Source organism: Capra hircus, chromosome 14 (genome assembly GCF_001704415.2).
Source record: "Capra hircus breed San Clemente chromosome 14, ASM170441v1, whole genome shotgun sequence".
Lineage (NCBI taxonomy): Eukaryota > Metazoa > Chordata > Mammalia > Artiodactyla > Bovidae > Capra > Capra hircus.
The window spans coordinates 61,434,232-61,457,256 of NC_030821.1; the positions used below are offsets into that span (position 1 = coordinate 61,434,232).

The 23,025-nt window shown below is 39.9% G+C and overlaps 1 protein-coding gene across 1 annotated transcript in view; it reads right to left on the bottom strand.

The window, feature by feature from the left end:
- The window catches only part of SNTG1 (syntrophin gamma 1), a 252,627-nt gene that overhangs the window by 86,293 nt on the left and 143,309 nt on the right, over positions 1–23,025 (bottom strand). Inside the window, exons 8-9 of the mRNA XM_018058524.1 lie at positions 11,142–11,244; positions 4,804–4,886 (exon numbers count right to left, since the gene is read on the bottom strand). Coding sequence (XP_017914013.1) covers positions 4,804–4,886; positions 11,142–11,244 — 186 coding nt within the window. The remainder of the gene's footprint in view (positions 1–4,803; positions 4,887–11,141; positions 11,245–23,025) is intronic.

Sequence of the window (23,025 nt, forward strand, 5' to 3'; positions counted from 1 at the left end):
AAAACAGCAATACAGAATATTAATGCATATATATGGAATTTAGAAAGAGGGTAATGACAACCCTGTGTGTGAGATAGCAAGAGACACAGATATAAAGAACAGACTTTTGGACTCTGTGAGAGAAGGCAAGGGTGGGATGATTTGAGAGAATAGCATTGAAACCTGTATATTATCATATTTAAAAGAGATGACCAGTCCAAGTTTGATGTATGAAACAGGACACTCAAAACCAGTGCACTGGGACAACCCAGAGGGCGGGCATGGGGAGGGAGGTGGGAGGGGGCTTCGGGATTGGGGACACACACACACCCGTGGCTGATTCATGTCAACATATGGCAAAAACCACCACAATATTGTAAAGTAATTAGCCTACAATTAAAATTAATTAATTAAAAAATAAACTCTTTTTACAAAATGTAACACATTTCAAGGTATATTCCCATTCAAGATCCCAAGGACAATGATCAGGCCAAAGCAGAAATGCATACAGAGCAAAAGTGTGCTGTGTCAGTTATTCAGTCATGTCCGACTCTTTGTGACCCCATGTCTACCAGGCTCCTCTATTCATATGATTTTCCAGGCAAGAACACTGGAGTGTGTTGCCATTCTCTTCTCCAACGGATCATCCTAACCCAGGGATCGAACCCCCATCTCCTACATTGACAGGCGGGTTCTTTACCATCTGACCCGCCAGGGAAGCCCATATAGGGCAAAATTCAGATCCAAATTTTGTTAAGGACTTGGCATAGAAAGCACTGATTAAAGGTGAATAATGAGAATGTTTCTCAGAATCTGGTGAGCTAGTCGCCTGAGTTTAAGCCTCCTGGTAAGCACAAGGCAAACTCTCTCTTCATCTTGATGAGCAAACTGGGAGAATCTCGTGTGTCCTAAAATTAGTGACCTCAAGTCCTTGGGAGGACTAGGCTATACTGTTATGTAAGGCAGTGGAGTGATGTTAACATATCATCCGATGTTATTTTCTCATATGTTTCAAATGTTGTCTTAAATACATAAGCAATGTTTCAGGAAACTCAAACAGCATCTGCTTACTCAAAATTCGCTTCAGAAAATCAATATGGCGCAGGAACTGAACACAGCATCCCTGGGCTGGGACAGAAGTGAGGACTAGACACAGCAAGGACTGATGCTCCTCCTAGGGACCTGACTCCACAATGCACGTTCCAGGAACACATGCCACAAGGCACCCTGCTGTCCAGGTTCCCAGGTACCTCATTATCAGTGACAAGTCAGAAGGACACAAGCCCCTAATCTTATGAATCTCTGAGTAGACCATCCTCTACCCCCCAAACCGGCCACCAAGTCTGCATGACCCACTAATTCCTGAGCGGCCTCAAGTTTGGTATGAAGTCTTCCAATTCTGGTTGATTTAAATTAAGTCAGATGTTCAAAGTCTCTAGCAGACTTTTCTTTGATATTAGGATGCTAATGTCCACTGTTCTTTTTCTGCTAATGTTACAGTTTATTTCACGCATTTGCATATAGATTTGGGGTTTAAACTTTATTGGGTCAGGAACCATAATTAACTGTTTCCCATGGCACCTAAACAGATTCCCACATGGTAGGTTCTCAGCAAATATCCATTTGATTGAGATGCAATGCAATTATTGTCTTTGCTTTTATTGTACTTTAATTTATATGTGTCTTGATTCTTTTCGTCTAAAACATTGCAAGTGCTATTAACACTTTTAAAGATCCTTGCATGCATGTGTGTGATAAGTCATTTCAGTCGTATCTGACTGTTTGCAACCCTATGGACTGTAGCCCACCAGGCTTCCCTGTCCATAGGATTCTCCAGACAAGACTATTGGAGTGGATTGCTATGCTCTCCTCCAGGGAATCTTCCCAATCCAGGAATCGAGCCCTCATCTCTTACCTCTCCTGCTTGACAGACAGCTTTGCTACTATTAGTGCCACCTCAGTTCAGTTCAGTTCAGTCACTCAGTCATGTCTGACTCTTTGTGACCCCATGAATCACAGCACACCAGGCCTCCCTGGCCATCACCATCTCCCGGAGTTCACTCAAACTCATATCCATCGAGTCCGTGATGCCATCCAGCCATCTCATCCTCGGTCGTCCCCTTCTCCTGCCCCCAATCCCTCCCAGCATCAGAGTCTTTTCCAATGAGTCAACTGTTTGCATGAGGTGGCCGAAGTACTGGAGCTTCAGCTTTAGCATCATTTCTTCCAAAGAAATCCCAAGGTTGATCTCCTTCAGAAAGGACTGGTTGGATCACCTTGCAGTCCAAGGGACTCTCAAGAGTCTTCTCCAACACCACAGTTCAAAAGCATCAATTCTTTGGTGCTCAGCCTTCTTCACAGTCCAACTCTCACATCCATACATGACTACTGGAAAAACCATAGCCTTGACTAGACGGACCTTAGTTGGCAAAGTACTGTCTCTGCTTTTGAATATACTATCTAGGTTGGTCATAACTTTTCTTCCAAGGAGTAAGCGTCTTTTAATTTCATGGCTGCAGTCACCATCTGCAGTGATTTTGGAGCCCCCCAAAATAAAGTCTAACACTGTTTCTACTGTTTCCCCATCTATTTCCCATGAAGTGATGGGACTGGATGCCATGGTCTTCGTTTTCTGAATGTTGAGCTTTAAGCCAACCTTTTCGCTCTCCTCTTCCACTTTCATCAAGAGGCTTTTTAGCTCCTTTTCACTTTCTGCCATAAGGGTGGTGTCATCTGCATATCTGAGGTTATTGATATTTATCCTGGCAATCTTGATTCCAGCTTGTGCTTCTTCCAGTCCAGCGTTTCTCATGATGTACCCTGCATATAAGTTAAATAAGCCCTAAAGATCCTTAGCAAAGTCAAACAATGTTCAATCCAATGCTAAAAATGGAAATCAAACATGCCTCTTGAAATGGAAAGACATAACTCAGAAAGAAAAGTTTATGATGATGGAGTTTTTAAAGATTTGACAGTTGGATTTATTTGGAACAGTTGTGCTGTGGAACTGCTGAGTGGTTTCCTTACTGCAGTCAGATCTCTGTAAGCAAGGCATTGACTCAAGCACCACACTGAGGCACAAGTGGTGAACTCAAGTCCACAGACACTGCTGTGTACGTAATGGGAAGAGAATAAAGCAGCCTGAATGGCTCCCACCCACTGACCTTCCTCTCTCCATCTCCTTTTTACAGAGGGGTCCACGGGTATGGGGCAGGGACTAGAATAACATGTCACTCAGCGTGTTCAGCTCTGCAGAAGAACAGCTTTTTCCCCCTCTCAGGAGAGAGAGAAGGAGGCTCTGGTGTGAGGGACAGATGGGGGAGGTCTCCGGAGAAAGAGGATGAGGAGGGAACCTGGCAGGATGTGGGCTCCTGACGGGCGGGGTGGACACCGTATCGCCTGCCTGCCAAGGCTGGAGGGCTGCTCCATGCCCCATCTCTGCGTCCTTGGCTGCAGCCACAGTGGGGTCGGGGCGCTGAGCCCTGATTCTAGGCAGAGGCTCCTTTCAGAGGGGAGACGGTCGACTCACAAGTGTGGGGGTCAAGGAACCACCCGTGAAAGGATCCGAAAGATAGCAGAGGCGTCACGAGCATGTTGACCACAGGGATGGATGAGAGCACGCAGGAGGCGGAGGCTGGGCTGCAGCGGCGAGATGGAGCTGACAGGCGCACGGACCGATGCCTGTATTCACTTCATACACATGCACTCCTTGTTTGAGTCACTCAGACCTTGCCGCCTTCTGAAGACCACATTTTAGATATTATCCACCGTGTGACTGTTACTTCTCTGGTGACAGAAGTGAGAGAGGGCAGTGAAGTACCAGATGTGGTTGATTTACTCTTGCAGAGACAACCCTGGTGGTGCCAATGGTTCCTCTTTCAAAACAAAAAAGGCAAAGGAAAATGACTGGGAGCCGGCTGGACTTGGCTGAGACTGACGCTCTGTGGTTCAGTGCATTGAGGCCAGAGGCATGAAGATGCTCAGAAGGAGGACTTTGAAGTGAAATGCCACAGTGAAGTCAAGAATTTCCAATGGAGAGTGAATCATACAGGTCAGAGGAAGCTCTATGTCTTATACATCCTAATACTTGGAACAGAAAAATAAAATTCTTCATAAGTGAGCTCTGCGTCTCTTCACGTTTGTGAGCACAGGGGTAGCTGATCATCTTACATTCAACCGGAAGGATTCGTTTTTCTTTAGAATGTGTGCATGTTTCAAAGGGTGAAATACAAGGAAGTTCAAAATATTTCTAAAAGAAAAAGAACTCCAAAGTACAGGTGGAAAATAAAAATCAGCACTTTATTAATGTGTATAAACCAATATGCTGATTTTATCAATTATTAACATCCCTCACATTTTATACAATGTGTAGATTAGATTTTCATCTTTATCATTTTGCATTAATTCCCTGGTGTGCGTGAAGGTGGCTAAGAAATCGTAATATATCACAAATTATATAGCTACTTTTTGTGAAATAATTTCAAATGAAAAATAATAACAAATTATGTCAAATTACATATAAGATGCCATGTTATAAAATGATTTACGATCTTCTATGTGACCTCTCAAAGTTAAGTCTCTACAGCTTACAAAGGGCTTAGTGAAGACCTGAGAGGAGAAAAATGACATTAAAAAAATAACAGACCTACTTATTTACCTCCTCCCTGGATTAGCATAATTCTGAAAAAATAAAGCAGCCAAGGATTTGAAGTCTGTCAGAGAAGCCAGGTCCCAGAGCAGTTTGAGCAAATTCTAACTCCGTGTACCCTGGGCTTTGTCTAGGTTCCCTCCTCATTAGTGGGGACCATGCCCTGGGCATCTTACTGTGTTGTTGGGATGGTAGTTGAGGTGCAGGCCACTGTCACAGAGCGGGGAGGAGGTGCCGCTGCTCTGGTCGCTCGGTGCACCTGCGGGAAGAGTCAGAGCATTGCTGGTTAGAAGCCCGCCTGCTCTGCAGGGACATCTGTCCCATGAACGTCAGGTCACTTCAGGTATCATGCAAGCCAGGGAATAGAATTATCTCTGTTTTATTTATGTTAAAGCCAGAGTTTTGGAAGTAAGCAAAAATAAAAATTAAAACCTAAAGTGGATCCTAAAAGAGACCTGCAAATATTTATCTTTGATTTCGGAAGCATTAAGGTTTTATTAAGGGAAGCATTCAACCATATAAAAATACTATTTCATTTTATTACCCAAAGAGGCCTATTCTTGTGAACCATACTTAAAATGTGCAAGATTTTATTTGGCTACAAAGTCCTACTTAATTTTGTGCACTAATCTACTAGCAAATCTCCTGTGTATTTACCATAATTTTCCATAACGCAAAGTTTGTTAGTGCTCTGTCTCCACAAGCACTCTTGCTGTGTACACTGTCACTGGGAGCACCTTCATTGACACACAATCAATTTACAACTAAAATAGGTCATATTAGATCCTGATGAGAAAACTACAAATATCTATTTTTAAAGATGAGTAATAAAAAATAAAGATTTGTGATTTTCTAAGATTTTACAATTTAGTGATTGCTTCAAAGATATAATAACCTGGGTACCAAAGTCCCACTAAAATATCACAGGAAAAATACATCTGGAAATCTTTAATGAACATAGATTAAAAAATAATAACAATACTTTACAAATTAAAACCTGTAATATATCTATAAAGATACAGCATGATCATGGTGTTTATCCTAGAATGCAAGCTTTATTTGGCATTCAAAATGAACTTTAAAAAAAAACTTTATTTGGCATTCAAAATGAACTTTAAAAAAGTTACCATATCAACAGAAAAAAAAGTTTTGAATGTAGTATCTCAATGGATGAAAAAAAAAATATTTGACACAATTCAACATTAACTTCTACTAAAACAAAGAAAGAAAATGAAATATCTTCAGGAACCAGGATTAGAAGGGTGTCTGTATTTTAACTGGGGCTTCCCTCATGGCTCAGCTGGTAAAGAATCCACCTGCAAAGTGGGAGACTTGGGTTCGATCCCTTGGTTGGGAAGATCCCCTGAAGACAGGAATAGCTACTCACTCCAGTATTCTGGCCTGGAGAAGTCTATGGACTGTATAGTCCATGGGGTCACAAATAGCTGGACATGACTGAGCAACTTTCACTTTCTATTCTAGCCCAATAAAAGGCACCTGTGTTATACAGAGCGAAGTAAGTCAGAGAAAGAAAGACAAATATTGTATATTAATGCATATATGTGAAATCTAGAAAAGTGGTACGGGGGACAGACACAGAGAAGAGACTTGCGGACACAGTGGGGAAAGGAAAGAGTGGGATGGACGGAGAAAGTGGCACCAACATACACACACTACCGTGGGTAAAGTAGATAGCTAGTGGGAAGCTGCTCAATAACACAGGGAGCCCAGCCTGGTGCTCTGTGACGACCTGTAGGGGTGGGATGGCGGGGGGGGAGGGGATGGAGGCTCAAGAGGGAGGGGAATTATGAATAATTATGGCTGATCTGTATAATGGTATGGCAGAAACCAACAAAACACTGTAAAAAAATTTTCCTCCAATTAAAAATAAATTAAGTAACTAAATTAATAATAAAAAGGGCAACTATGAGCACCCACAGCTGACGGCACACTTAACAGTGAAAAGCTGGATGGTGTCTACCAGTATCTTGCGCAGGGGAAGGACATCAGCACTTGGGACTTCATTCAACACATTACTAGAGGACCACCCCATTACTATGTGCAAAATCAAGAAAAAACAAGGAATTAAAGAAATATAGCTTGGAAAGAGATAAGCAAAACTCACTATTTGCAGCTGACATAGCTTCATATGTAGAAAAATTTTTACAAAGCACAAAAAATCTTATTAGAATTGGTATGGAAATTAAGCTATGTTGCAAAATGTCAGTATATAAAAATGCTTGCTTTATTGTTTCTGTATGTTAGCAACAGATAATTGGCAAATTAAATCTTTAAAATATTATTTACACTAAAATAGAAAAACATAAAAGACTTTAATGAAAGATATGATATACTTTCTCATTGGAAACACTAAAATATTGACAGAAAAAATAAAATATAAAGAGATGGAAATATATGTTTGTGGAAGGAAAGATTTAAAGTTGTTAAGGAGTTAAGTATACTGTTTATCAATTCAATCTAGTCACATTCAAAATCATAATAGCTTTTTATATGGAAATTGATATGCTATTTATAAAATGTACACAGCCATATACCATGTTCATGGATCGGAAGAATCAATATAGTGAAAATGAGGACACTACCCAAAGCAATTTACAAATTCAATGCAATCCCTATCAAGCTACCAGCCATATTTTTCACAGAACTAGAACAAATAATTTCAAGATTTGTATGGAAATACAAAAAACCTCGAATAGCCAAAGCAATCTTGAGAAAGAAGAATGGAACTGGAGGAATCAACTTGCCTGACTTTAGGCTCTACTACAAAGCCACAGTCATCAAGACAGTATGGTACTGGCACAAAGACAGACATATAGATCAATGGAACAAAATAGAAAGCCCAGAGATAAATCCACACACATATGGACACCTTATCTTTGACAAAGGAGGCAAGAATATACAATGGAGTAAAGACAATCTCTTTAACAAGTGGTGCTGGGAAAACTGGTCAACCACTTGTAAAAGAATGAAACTAGATCACTTTCTAACACCACACACACAAATAAACTCAAAATGGATTAAAGATCTAAATGTAAGACCAGAAACTATAAAACTCCTAGAAGAGAACATAGGCAAAACACTCTCAGACATAAATCACAGCAGGATCCTCTATGATCCACCTCCCAGAATTCTGGAAATAAAAGCAAAAATAAACAAATGGGATCTAATTAAAATTAAAAGCTTCTGCACAACAAAGGAAAATATAAGCAAGGTGAAAAGACAGCCTTCTGAATGGGAGAAAATAATAGCAAACAAAGCAACTGACAAACAACTAATCTCAAAAATATACAAGCAACTTATGCAGCTCAATTCCAGAAAAATAAACGACCCAATCAAAAAATGGGCCAAAGAACTAAATAGACATTTCTCCAAAGAAGACATACGGATGGCTAACAAACACATGAAAAGATGCTCAACATCACTCATTATTAGAGAAATGCAAATCAAAACCACAATGAGGTACCACTTCACACCAGTCAGAATGGCTGCGATCCAAAAATCTAGCAAGCAATAAATGCTGGAGAGGGTGTGGAGAAAAGGGAACCCTCCTACACTGTTGGTGGGAATGCAAACTAGTACAGCCACTATGGAGAACAGTGTGGAGATTCCTTAAAAAATTGCAAATAGAACTACCTTATGACCCAGCAATCCCACTGCTGGGCATACACACCGAGGAAACCAGAATTGAAAGAGACACATGTACCCCAATGTTCATCGCAGCACTGTTTATAATAGCCAGGACATGGAAACAACCTAGATGTCCATCAGCAGATGAATGGATAAGAAAGCAGTGGTACATATACACAATGGAGTATTACTCAGCCGTTAAAAAGAATTCATTGAATCAGTTCTGATGAGATGGATGAAACTGGAGCCGATTATACAGGGTGAAGTAAGCCAGAAAGAAAAACACCAATACAGTATACTAACACATATATATGGAATTTAGGAAGATGGCAATGACGACCCTGTATGCAAGACAGGAAAAAAGACACAGATGTGTAGAGTGGACTTTTGGACTCAGAGGGAGAGGGAGAGGGTGGGATGATTTGGGAGAATGGCATTCTAACATGTATACTATCATGTAAGAATTGAATCGCCAGTCCATGTCTGATGTAGGGTGCAGCATGCTTGGGGCTGGTGCATGGGGATGACCCAGAGAGATGTTGTGGGGAGGGAGGTGGGAGGGGGGTTCATGTTTGGGACTGCATGTAAGAATTAAAGATTTTAAAATTTAAAAAATAAAAAACTATAAAATATATATATATATATGTTCAACAGTCAAGCAGCTGTTATTTCTCCTTCCTTTGCCAACTGATTATGTATAGCAAGTTTTGTCATTTTTCCATTATTCACGACTCTTGGGTTATCAGTCTTCTGTACAAACGATAACATGCTTTATTGGAAGATAAACTGTTTGAGGATGGAGTTGGAAAAAAAAAAATAGAATAGCTGAACAACCTTGAAATATTGCAAAGTTGAAGAACCTAGCCTGGATGACTTTTTGAAGTAGTATAAAGCTGGAATGATCAACACTGTGGTTTTGTTGAAAGAATACAGCAAGCGTAAATTAATGGAAATCAGATGGTGATTCCTTCATTCTTGATTCCTACTTCAGAACCAAAATGTTGTTACAATAAGATAGATTATAAACTTAAACATGGAAATCAATGTTATAGGGGCTCCCTTGGTGATCCAGTGGCTAAGACTCCATGCTCCCAATATATGGGGCCCAGGTTGGACCCTGCATGGAGGAAACTAGGTCCCAGATGCCTCAAGAAATATCAAAGATCCCATGTGAAGGCCCAGACAAATAAATAAATAAATCTATTTTAAAAAATCAAGCTGTAAAGCTGCTTGCAAAAATGTAGGGAGAGATCCTTGCTACTATGGGATAGGCAAATATTTTTTAGAGAAGATACAGAACACCAAAAGCATATACAATGAAAACAACAACAAATGATAAATTAGATCTGATAAAAATAAAATTAAACTCTCACAAAGAGTTGTACAAACTTGAGACACCTTGGGTAAAAAATACAGTCATGCACAAAATGAGTGAAATGTTTGTAACACACATAACTAACAAGAGGCTTATAAGCAGTCTTATACTCTCCTGCAATGTGATAATATAAAGGCATACCAATAGAAATAGGGGGGAAAGACTTGAGCAGATACATCACATAATAAGACATGGAAATAGCACATGACAAGAAGCAAATCATCATTAGTCTTCAGAGAAATGCAAATTGAAACTTCAATCTGATACCACCAGACACTCAAGAGAACAGCTGAAGAAATTGTGACCATCACATATTGCATTAATGCAGAGCAACCAAAACTCTCACCCACACTGGAGTGGACACTGAGAGATCTGTAAATATATGCCCATCTTAGAAACAGATTTGGCAGTTTGTTAGCAAGTGAATTGCACATCTGTCTTGTTACTCAGCAATTCCACTTCTAGGTACTTATAGTACTAGTTATAGTAGTGACATAAAATAGTAAGACTCTCCATCCTTGTACAGGATTCTTTATAGCAGCTTTCTTTACAATAGCAAAACACTGGAAACAGTTCATTTGCCTATCAGCCGGAAAATGTATTACCCAACTTTACTACAGTCACAAGTGGAACACTACACAGCAATGTAAAAAAGAGTTCTGAAAATATGTAACATGAGATGGTTCATTATGAAAGAAGCCAGATGTAAAAAAATAAAAACAGCTTGATTACATTACATAAAATTCTAGAAGAAGAAAAAATAATACTTGATGGCAAGAAATCAAGTCAGTGTTTTTTCGTGGGAATGTTATTTATAGGAAGATGCACAGCAGAACCATTTTATGATCTATATGCATGCGGACTGAGCAAACGTGTGTTTATCAAAACTGATCCAACTGAGAATTGAGGATCTTTGCATTTCATTTCATGTAACCTTCATTAAAAATATACTCTTCTTTGATTTTAGCAAAACCTGTAAGAGGTATGCATTTCATTTCATAAGGTGCAAATAGATACAGAAAAATTTAAGTAGCTCTTATGAAAATTATTACATTTTCACATAGACCAGGGCTTCCTTCAATCTCCATATTTTCATCAAGACAGATTAAGTGTAAATGCTTATTTAGTAAATTCAGTAGTTGAATAAGAGTATATTGCTTTCTACTTAGAGAATATATATTCATCAAACATTATGAATGAAGTTCAATAGAGATACAAAATGTATATATTTAATATGACACATTTTAAAATAAATAATGCTTCCCCAATTATAGTTGGAAAATAGCTAAATGTGAATACATTTTGAAACAAAAACAACAGCTGTTCCCTTTGGAGAAAGGTTAATTGAACGCTTTGTGATATTAAGACAAAATGTTTGTATTCAGGTAGAAATCCCAACTTTGAAAAGAAGCTACTAATTACTGTCAGGAAATAATGGTTCAGAAAGCAAGCATGACGTGAGCATTTTACCTATCCTTCACAAATGCTTACATGCACAGTCTTCGTTCAGTGACAGTTTGAGGAAAGCGGGTGCTCGTTTCAAGAATGAGACTGTCAGGGTCACCTCTTCTCCAGCATTCCGAAGAACTTGAACCTAATAGAAAACATAATAAAAATGATACCACTATCAGTGTGTCGGCAAACATTTCTGTGATTGCAGCACCTTAAAGTAATGGGTGGTCTTTTCCAGCTCTCATAGCTTGTGATGTGGCTGGAAACATTCAGTGGAAGGTGCACAGGATGAATGAGCTAAGCTGCAGGCACTCAGCCTTCACAGACTCCCTCCCCGCACCATTCTGTGTCCCTATTCACATACGATGTCATTATCCTTCATTTACATTCATCAAGACTCTCTTGAGTTTATGGTCTATCTTAGGTCTACAGAAAGATCTATATTTGTGAATTTACTGAATATTCATTGACCATCCCTCGATACTCTATTTGGAGATCTAGGAGAAAATTACCCTGCAGATGTTGACCAGAGTGTTAATTCTAATTAAATTGTTCCAGTGCACTCATACATGTTTGAAAAAAATAAATAGGTATTGCTTTTCCATTATATCATTGCATATTTTCTTCTCTTTCCCTGGAAATATAGGACAACTCTCCACACTTTCCAAATTATAGAATTACTAGGTCTATTTCTACCAGTTAAGTAATGGTCATTTACCAAAATATTATAACAAGACAAATGTTAGCAATATTAAAAGAAGTTCAGAAAGCTGAGGATTATTTATAGCAAACATATCTAGAAAAGATATGAGTATATCTATAATTTTAAAAACTCATATAGACTAAGAGGAGAATTAAGAATAAATAGTGAGGAAGCAGTTAATAACCACGGGGACATAATTTGTTATTAAACTTATAGAAAAATGATCATCGTAAAATCATTGAAGAACTGACTATGAAAATGGTTTAGAACGACTTCTGGTCCCCATGTGCTATGCGCATGTTAATTCGCTTCAGTCGTGTCCAACTCTTTGAGAGCCCATAGTCTGTAGCCCACCAGGCTCCTCTGTCCACGGGATTTCCCTGGCAAGAATACTGGAGTAGGTTCCCATTTCCTCCTCCAGGGGATCTCCTAACCCAGAGATCCAGACTGCATCTCCTGCATTGCAGCGGGATTGTTTACCGCTCAGCCAACCAGGGAAGCCCCCCAAATCAAATGAAATTATAGAAATAAAAAGCAAAATAGCATAAATAACTTTGCTGGATTGGCCCTAACCCTGACTTGAGGACAGAACAATAACATTAACCCAGTCTGAGCATTAGAAAAGATACACACACACACAGACACACACACACACACATATACACGACACACACAAATAATATATAGCATCATGTTAAAAGTAGGAAATTTTTAAAATGAAAAAATTATATCATTTTAATAGATACAAAGAAGCCTTTGATTACATTCATTCGATTCATTTGATAAAAGCTCATAGAAAATTAAGTGCACAAAGAAGTATCCTTCATATTATAAAGAGATACACAAAAAATGTGTAAGAAACATCACAGCTAATGGTGAATTACTGAGACATTTTTCTTTGAGATCAGAAATGTGACAAAAATGGCCACCAATTTAATTTCTCCTTAATCTTTCTTCAGGTTTTACTGTAATAAGGCAAGAACAGAGCTAATAAAAATCATTAAAATTGAATAGAAGAAATGAAACACATTATTCAGAGGTAACATGGTTTTTGAATATAGAAAATCCTTGAAGAGCCTATAACTCACCATCACTGCATGGTGAGTTATTAAGTGAGTTTAGTGTGGAATATCACAGATACAAAGTAATGTATAGTGATCAACTGGCTTTGATTTAATATCAACAAATAAATACAAGATTAGCTGAAGTGGAGGAAGATGGTGTATCATGGACACCCCCGGACATAATACTGTGAGGATATCAGTTCTCTTCTACTTTCCATGGATTCAAGATAATCCCATGCAAAGTTCCCTTTTTTTTTTTTTTAGTTTTTAGCTTAGTAAGAATTTATGAACTTGGCTTGTTTCACAGTGGCATTTAATGTTTATATAATCATTATTATACAAGTGCCCTGGAGTGTGTGAGGCAGTGGAAAGCAGCCACTAAATGTACACATTCTACAGCAAGTGTGCAATACATAATATCCAATGTTAGATAAAAAACAACACTGTGAGAATCTCAAGTATAATTAAGAGAGCGAAGTAGAATAAGTTAAACATAGTTGCCCCAGAAATAGCTAATGGGCAAAAGCTTTTCTTTTGAAGCTTTATATTGGTAAACTTGAGTCTTGAAATTTTGTTCAAATGCCATCGAGATAAATAAAAACTTTTCAAAAATTATAAAACCTTACCCTAGCAAGGGAACTTTGAGTTTGTTTTCAATAAAAGGTCAGTTATGGGTGTCTTTCTGGATAACCACAACTTCAAGTCCTCAACACATACACATTTGTTAATTAATGCAGAAACACATGCTTGATTCAGCAACACATATGCTAAAAAAAATTAATGCAGAAATAGTCATCTTTTCAGAGAACAGGATTGAGATAATTGGCCTGATACTGTCAGGTAGAAAATATAGGTTCCACATCATGAATAAGAAAGAATGTCATCTTCCTGCACAATCGGAAATCAGCGCCAATAAATCCAATTATCGTTTTCATATTCATTCACATTTCTTGACGCAAATCAAATGTTGTCCATTTTAATCAGATGACACATCGGCACAGTTTTTCTCTCATACTGCCTTGGGTGAGTACATGAGCAAAAGCACAGAAGTTGGTAAAAGATGTCGGATAAAAACAGAAAATGGAAAGGGAGCTACTCTTATATGTATAGGCTGACTCTGTTAAACCAGGACAAGATAACTGTTCGGACCGTGACCTAAATGTCCGTAAAATCCATCCGTCTGTTAGACAGGAAACTGCATAGAATACTGTTGTGTTCTCTGTCATTCTGCCTTCCAGCCGGGGCCATTCTAAATTCACAGGAGATTCTGAGGAAACATTTAGCCACCCACCACCGCTGCGGTATATGAAGCCAAAAATGCTCATAGCTGGAGGTTATTTTACCATTTTGTTTTCTAAAGACTTTATTTTTGTAGGGCAGTCTCAGGTTCTCAGCCAACTGGAGGGGAAAGTACAGAGATTTCACCTGGGCCCCCTGCCCCATAGAAATACAGCCTCCCCGTAGTCAACACACTGGAGCTGAGTGGGACATTTGATACAAGTTATGAACCTGCACTGACATGTCAGCTCCACTCAGAGTGCACAGCTGATGGGAGGGTTTAGTCCTGGTGGTGAGCCTGCTGTGGGTTCCACATACCACACACACACAGACACACACCACACACACAGACACACACCACACACACACTCAGACACACACCACACACACAGACCACACACACACACTCAGACCACACACACACACACACCACACACACAGGACTTCCCTTTGACTTTGGCCTCACCCTGCTGATAGGTCGTTAACTGCAGTAAATGATTTCCTTAGAGTCCTGACCTCTGGAGGAAAAGGAAATTGACCATGACTTTGAGGAATGGTCTTAAACAAACATCTCTTCAGACAAAACAGCTAAGCTGGCACTAGATACAATACCGAGCTTTACTATCCATGTTGAGATGGTGACCACCTGTGGACACTGAGTGAACAAAGTATTTCCTTATATAACCATATTTATTTACATTAATTGTAGGGGGAAATAATGTCCTTATTGTGTGGGGCTCTCTTGAATGGGACTAAGTCCTCTGCTTCCCACTTTCACATGTAAATTTGAGGGGAGACTGTGGAGCAGTGGCGGGGGCACACGCCCCTCTCTGTGAAGACAGGTGTGCGTGTCCACACCTACAGGTGACAGGCGGGGTCAGAGTGCTGCCAGCGTTCAGGGCGGAGACAGGGCCTTCTCAGGAAAGAGGCATCTGGTCACGGACGGAGCCTACAGCTCCCACGAACCCTGGTGCCGGTGCATGTGTGTTTAAGTCCTTTCCGACTCTGTATGACTCTGGCAGGACTGTAGCCCACCAGATTGGACAGTAAGTCGTGTGTGACAGCAGGAACTGCCCAGCTGGAAAATGCGGTGCAGAACTGCATACAGAAAATCCCATCACAGTGTGTGGATCAACATGAGAAGGCAAGCATCACATGGAATTTGGAAAACAAGAAAGTGCAAAATAAGAAAGAAGTTTGAGGTAACTTAGAAATACCATCTCTTGCCACAAAGTGACACTGAACAGTGGTGGAAAAGCTGAGGACAGATGGAGGGAGGGATGGGGGATTTGGATTACTGTGGACATCACAACTGGAGAAAGGTGCTGTGAGGTTCCTGAGGATGAATCTCGCCCATTCAGTCATTTCATCACCTTTCCTGCATTTTAATTTGTGGGAAATAGTCCACATACACAAATAAGTACAAAAGGATCCCTTATATAGATATTTCAAGTCCGAATGTTACGTTCTCATAAAATTTAAAAAAAATCACAGCAAAAATGTATATATAGTCGTATGTTTTAAAAAGAACTACTAAATTTTTAGTACTTCTGAATTCCTAAAATTTCACCCTAAAATAGTGTGCGAGTATGTAGTAAGTTTTCAGTTGGGGTAAATATTACAAATAAGAATGGAGGTTGACTAAATAACAATGTCAGCTCTAATAACCAGGATATAGTAATAACTATTAATGAATTTCATACTTTAGTGAGGTGAGGATGTAGAACACCTGATCCACTTTTACTGTAATATTTGAAGCTATAACTAAAAATTCCATCACTTTAGAAGACCTCATTAAAATAAGATTCTGTGTAATAAAAGTGGGTGAAATGCCACATTCTAGATGAGTTGAACTTAACAAGCAGAATACATTGGTAACTAGTTCACACACTATGGTAACACTATTTCAGCATTTGTTTTAATTGCAGTATTTTTTCAAAGACACAAGTACTATTTTACTGTGCTTTCTAACATTGTATGCCAACTGAGTAGTTCATGTTCTATTTAGGCAATTTAACAAAAATTTTAAATTGGTAGGAAGTTTAGTTTTAAAAAGTCATCTGGAACAGGTGGGTTCAAAACTAAACTTTATCTAATTTTTGAAGGAAGGTAGAGACTTTCCCTTATTTTTTTACAGCTCTGTACGAGATTGTCTCAGGAGTGAATTGTCAGGATCTGAGAAGCAACGCGGACTTGGTGACTCCCACACTGGCAGAGCAGCTGAAGCCCGAAGCTGCAAGTGTTTGTTTACACATATCATCACAACACGTTTGCACAGCAGCACAGGACTCAGCAGTAAACACTGTGGAGTTGCTGGTGCACTTCCTCCCACAGTCTTTCATCTCACTCTATCACATGCATCATTTCATATGTCACTTTGAACTTTAGGTATGCCCCCCCTCCCCCCACCGCCCCAGAGCACGTGGAGAGCAGGATTAATGCTCTGGTACAGTCAGCAGCGCTGTGGGGCCACTACTGCCTGTGCCAGCACTTCCCTGGAAACAGACATTCATGAGGGAGAAATACAGCTGTCCTGCCATGAGAAAACAGTGATTTCTCTGGGTGTCTGGTCGTTTCAAATACTTGAAAATAGATGTGAGTCTCAAATATAATGTGTTAAATGAGTGGGGAGAAAATAATCTTTATATGCTGCTAAATACACGAAGGAAAATAGAGTTTATTACTTCATGATTACTTCAAATTTCAGTCTTCAGAGGAATTTATCACACACAAAATGGTGGGTACATGGCGATTATAGCCCTGAAGATGGCTATGAACTTGTGCAAAATGCAGGCACTTTATTTTGAAGCTGGGTACGTCTGTCCCTGTCTGACGTATCTGAAATTACTGACGATGTGTAAGGGTGGCCCTTGGTAAGAGTATCAGCTTACTGCTTTTTATTTTGTCATCTGGAACTTTCTTCAAGTCTCCTGTTCCACTCTGAACTCTACTTTTTTTCAACAGAGTCCCAGAGGACAATCCTGCCATCTGGTACCTGATGAAATGACGAATGACAGGATGACAAGACGGAAACCAAAACAGACTCTTCGGGAATCTCTCTGTCAGTCACTCAGCTTCAGGCTCAGACCTCACTCTCACCCCTCCCTCTCCAACAGTCACCATCATCTCAACCCAAGGACACTCCACGAAAGGGTGAAGTGATCAAGACGATGCACGAAACATAGCCGGGGTCCAGACATTAGCCTGTCTTGTCTTAAAGCTCCTTGTCTCAGAGGCCATGGGGAACCCTATGTGTCTCATGTGACCCTGAAGCCAAGGTTGGACAACAGGAACTTTAAGCTCTATCTCTTTAAATAAATTCAGGTCAATGAATGCCAGTTTCAGAAATCTACAAGCTGGTCACTTGAGATGTAAAATTGAAATGGCTTATGTTCAGTTAGAAATCTTAGAAGAATGAGGGTTCATTGAGGGCACATAAGCTTGCAGAGAGTACTTTCCAATGAAACAGTATCAGAGAAAAACCACTGACTGTAATTCTCATCAGCACGTCCCTTAAAATGCAGGTGGTGAGGAACACTGGGCTCCCTGCCCCTAACCCGCCTGGTTCAGGTCCCCAGATACTCCCTCCGCTGGCTTAGCTCTGTTTGGAGTCCTGAGCAGGAGAAGGGTTCACCTTGTGAGTAATGAGAGGAGAAGGGCTGCTCTTACTCCTACATCTAGTCTGGCTCCGTTTCCATAGCAACCTGGGCAACCGTGTCCCCAGACAGAGCACCTGCTCAGACCAGCTCCCGGAGAGGAAGGAGATTGATGAGGTGAGGACAGTCCGACCACTGGACCTACAGGGCCGTCGCTCACCAGCGCAGCTGGCAGTTCCCGTCTGGGTTTCACAAACGGGAGACTCAATCAGCAAGTCTGTGCCATGCGGCACATGCTGCTGGGACTCCAGTCCAGCGCTGTTTCTGTTCACTGCTGGGAGGAACTCTTTTTTCATCACTGAGCAGAAACCACAGCACGGACTGAGAGCAGCAGCAGTGCCTGGTCAAGGACCCCAGTGAGAACCATCACACATTGTTTTTGACGTTGCTTGGGCAAAGAAACTCAGAAGGAATTCTTGACGTTTCCCAGACTAACTATCCAGCTCCTTCTGAAGTGACTGGGAGATGTGTATGACCACCCCAGTTGTTGAGGAAACATCTCAGGGGGATGCTGAGATTTAGCTCCTGACATCCAGAGTAACAAATGGAGAGCCTTTCATCTTTCATGTGTCTCCCCACAAGGTTCACCGTAGGAAAAGAGAAAAATGTTTGAATTTCATCTGATCTGGTCAGATTTATTTGCTACCCAATAAACATGAAGTTCACATTATTTGAATAGATGGAGCACAAGTAATTATAGGGAGAAAGAATAAAACTCTCAAAGTGAAACAAATGTAGTATATTGTCTATCACTAGCATCTGACAATGCCTTATATTATACACTGTATATGATACAGTGTACATTATGCTACCGGGGCTCTGCTTTGTGGATCCTGCAATCTCAGACCATAAAATCTTCACAGGGACAAACATAATTTCCAGTACAGTTGTTTTATCCAAGAGATGTGAGTGTACACTAGATATAGTTGTTGTTGTTGTTCAGTCGCTAAGTCGTTTCTGACTCTGTCCAACCCCATGGACGGCAGCATACTAGGCTTCCCTGTCCTTCACTACCTCCCAGAGTTTGCTCAAACTTATGTCCATTGAGTGGGTGATGCCATCCAACCATCTCATCCTCTGCCCACCCTCTTTTCCTTTTGCCTTCAGTCTTTCCCTGGATATAATACTTGTTAATAAAAATAATGCTAATCATGGTTTTGTGTCTTTCACTCAGTATCTGAGCTACACCACTTTAAATACAACTGTGTATTCCCTCATTTTCACAACCTGTAATTCTCTCAAAAAGAAATTTTTATTGCTAATTACAGGCTGATTTTTGATGTGAAAGCAAAAAATTTTGTAATCAATCTTAGATTCCACAAAATAATCTGTATCTGAGCATCAAATCATACTTTTGTTAAGAACATAAAACATCTTTGAACAGACTTTCACCATCAAGTCAGTGTGAAAGAAACTTTTAGATGTGGTTCACAGCACAGCATAACTCTATGTATTATCTGACAGCATGGTTATTATCTGTCTCATTTTTTTAAATTTAAAATCCACAAAAATAAAATGATGAAATTATGTCATCTATGAACAGAGATCATCTTCTTTATTTTCCAATTTTGATGTATTTTCTTTCCTTTCATAATTGCACTGGATAAAACTTCCAATACTATGTTGATTCGAACTGGCAAAAGTGGGAATCTTTTTCTTATTCTTGATCTTAGGGAAAAAGCTTTTTTTGCTGAGTATGATATTAACACTGGGTTTTTCATTTAAAGTGTTTATTATGTTGAGGTAGCTTACTTTTATTCCCTGCTTGTTATTTTTTATCAAGGAAGAGTGTTGAATTTTGTCAAATGCTTTTCTCTGCATCGATTGAGACAATCACTCCTTTTTATCACTGAAGAGTATTCCACTTTTGGTTGCAGCACAGTCTGTTTATCCATTCATATGTTGAGGACATGTTGGTTGGCTCTAATTTTTGGTGATTAAGAATAAAAGCTTCACTAAAACCTCCTATACATATTTTTCTATGAACATATGTTTTTGTTTTTCTTGGCTAAATACTTGTGAATATGCATGCCCGTTGTATAACATAACATTTCACTTTGCAACAAACTGTCAAACGGTATTTCACGGTGGCTTCATCATTCTGCATTTCTACCTGCAATGAGTGAAAATTCCTGGGGCTCCACACCCTCTCCATCATTTTGTACTGCTGATTTTTGGATCGTGTTATTCTACGGGATTTATGGTCTATCTTCCTGTTTTCAACTCAGTTTTGTTTGTGGCACATAATTGTTGGAAGGCACTGGCTCACAAGTTGAAGTGACAGGTAGATAAACATCCCTTGAGGAAAGCTGATGTGATGCTGGGCAGCCCCAAATGCATTTATGCAACGATCTTCAAAAAGTCATTAGTACATCAAACCCAACGAACAATGTATAAAAGGAGTTATACATCACAACAAACTGGGTTTATTCCAGGTAAGCAAGGGTGATACAGCATTGTAAATTCAAACAATGTTATCTCCACATCAAACATTTAAAGAACAAGACAAGTATATTCATATCAACTGATGTAGGACAAGCATTTGAAAAGCCTCAACATACTTTGATTAAAACTCTATGCAAACTAGAAATATAGGGGGACTTCTTCAACTTGATAAAGAACATCTACAAAACCCACACAGCTTATATCACACTTAATGACGGGAAATTGGACCCCTTCCCACTGAGGGCTTCCCTGGTGGCTCAGCGGTTAAAGCATCTGCCTGGAATGCTGGAGACCCGGGTTCGATCCCTGGGTCGAGAAGATCCCCTGAAGAAGGAAATGGCAACCTACTCCAGTACTCTTGCCTGGAGAATCCCATGGAGGGAGGAGCCTGGTAGGCTACAGTCCATGGGGTTGCAAAGAGTCGGACACAACTGAGTGACTTCATTTCATTTCATTTTCCCACTGAGACCAGGAACAAGAAAATGACATATAAGGACATATTTTCTCATATTCATATGAGTATTCAAATCATGCTGCAAGCTTCCAGACTTGTTTCTAATATGATGGAAACAAAATATAAATAAAGGTTACATAGATTTAAAGAAGGAAATAAAGCAATCTTTATGGCCATCAAATAATTGATGTGTTGGACTTTATTGAAATTAAAAAAAAAACTTTTGTTCTGTAAAATATACTTTTAAGAAAATTAAAAAGCAATTTTCTGCCCCACAGACAGGGAGAAAATATCTTTAAACCATTTATTTATGTTGTATCCAATATACATGAAGAGTTACTTCCTATGTATATATGCACATATGTATATATATAAAACTTTGTTCATTCAACAATAAGAAAACAAACAACTGGATGTAAAAGTGGGCAAAATATGTGAATGGACATCATCAAAGAAAATATAAAGAGGGCAAATAAACATATGAACATATGTCCTCCATCATCTGTCATTAAGGAATCGCACATTAGCAGAATGCGATACCCCTGCCCACATGGTTCAGATTCACAAACGTCAAGACACCAGTTGTGGCTGAGGATACAGAGCACGGGACACTCCTTTACTGCTGATGGAGGGACTGCAGAATAGCACTGCCGTTTCACAAGACAGTTTGACAGCTTCTTGTAAACTAAGTAAAATCTTACCATACAACCAGTAATATACCTCCTAAGTTATTTTCAAAGTATTTAAAACTTAGGTCCACACAAAAACCTACATGCAAATATTTATAACAGCTTTATTCATAATCACTGTGAACTGGAAGTAAGCACAACATCCTCCAATGGGTAAACAGAGTTAAAGAAAAACTGTAGTGAAATTGCTTAATATTCCCCTGTCCAGACCCTCAAATATTATTTGGTGCACAAAAATAAATAAATCATCAAGAGCTAAATTACATGGATCATTCTTCAGTGACATTGCTAATGAAAGAAGCCAGTCTGAAAAGGCTACATTCTCTATGATTTCAACTGTATGACATTCTGGTGAAGGCAAAACTCTAAAGACAGTGAGATGGTTATTTCCAGAGGATCATTGGTGTGGGGGAGGGGGAAAGGTTGAGGAGGATATTTTAGGGATGTGGAACTCTTCTGCATGGTGTCATGATGGTGGAGACGCAATGCTGTGCACTTGTCAAAACTTGTAGAGTGTGCAGCAAAAGGTGAGTGAGCCTTGATGTGTGCAGACCTTTAAAGGAGTCATTTGGGAGGTTGAGGGATGTTAGGATGAAGAGAAGGCAACAAGATTGTGTTATCAGTGTCTGAAACCACTTCCCTGTAGGGCATGGGGGAATGGAACTGACCTAAAACTAATGAAATCTAGAAAACGAAAGGCAAAAAGGAAATGTACACCATTCCTCTACTGTCCTCATGGAGTTTGCCCACTGGTGAGTGGGTTAACCATCCTGATCCTGCTGTACATATGTACTGGGTTAGAACAATTAAATCGACAGACGGCAGATGGTTCAGTTCAGTTCAGTCGCTCCGTTGTGTCTGACTCTTTGTGACCCCATGAATCGCAGCTTGCCAGGCCTCCCTGTCCATCACCAACTCCCAGAGTTCACTCAGACTCACGTCCATCAAGTCAGTGATGCCATCCAGCCATCTCATCCTCGGTCGTCCTCTTCTCCTCCTGCCCCCAATCCCTCTCAGCATCAGAGTCTTTTCCAATGAGTCAACTCTTCGCATGAGGTGGCCAAAGTACTGGAGTTTCAGCCTCAGCATCATTCCTTCCAAATAAATCCCAGGCTTGATCTCCTTCAGAATGGACTGGTTGGATCTCCTTGCAGTCCAAGGGACTCTCAAGAGTCTTCTCCAACACCATAGTTCAAAAGCATCAATTCTTTGGTGCTCAGCTTTCTTCACAGTCCAACTCTCACATCCATACATGACTACTGGAAAAACCATAGCCTTGACTAGACAGACCTTGGTTGGCAAAATAATGTCTCTGCTTTTGAATATGCTATCTAGGTTGGTTATAACTTTCCTTCCGAGGAGTAAGCGTCTTTTAATTTCATGGCTGCAGTCACCATTTGCAGTGATTTTGGAGACCCAAAAATAAAGTCTGACACTGTTTCTACTGTTTCCCCATCTATTTCCCATGAAGTGATGGGACCAGTTACCATGATCTTCGTTTTCTGAATGTTGAGCTTTAAGCCAACTTTTACAGATAAGCAAAGGGAGGGGGCTAGTTCTAGTCGTTCATCCACGTGACGATGGCTTTCCTTGGAGGCAGCCATGTAGCGTCGTGTTTAGCCTAACGTGGACAT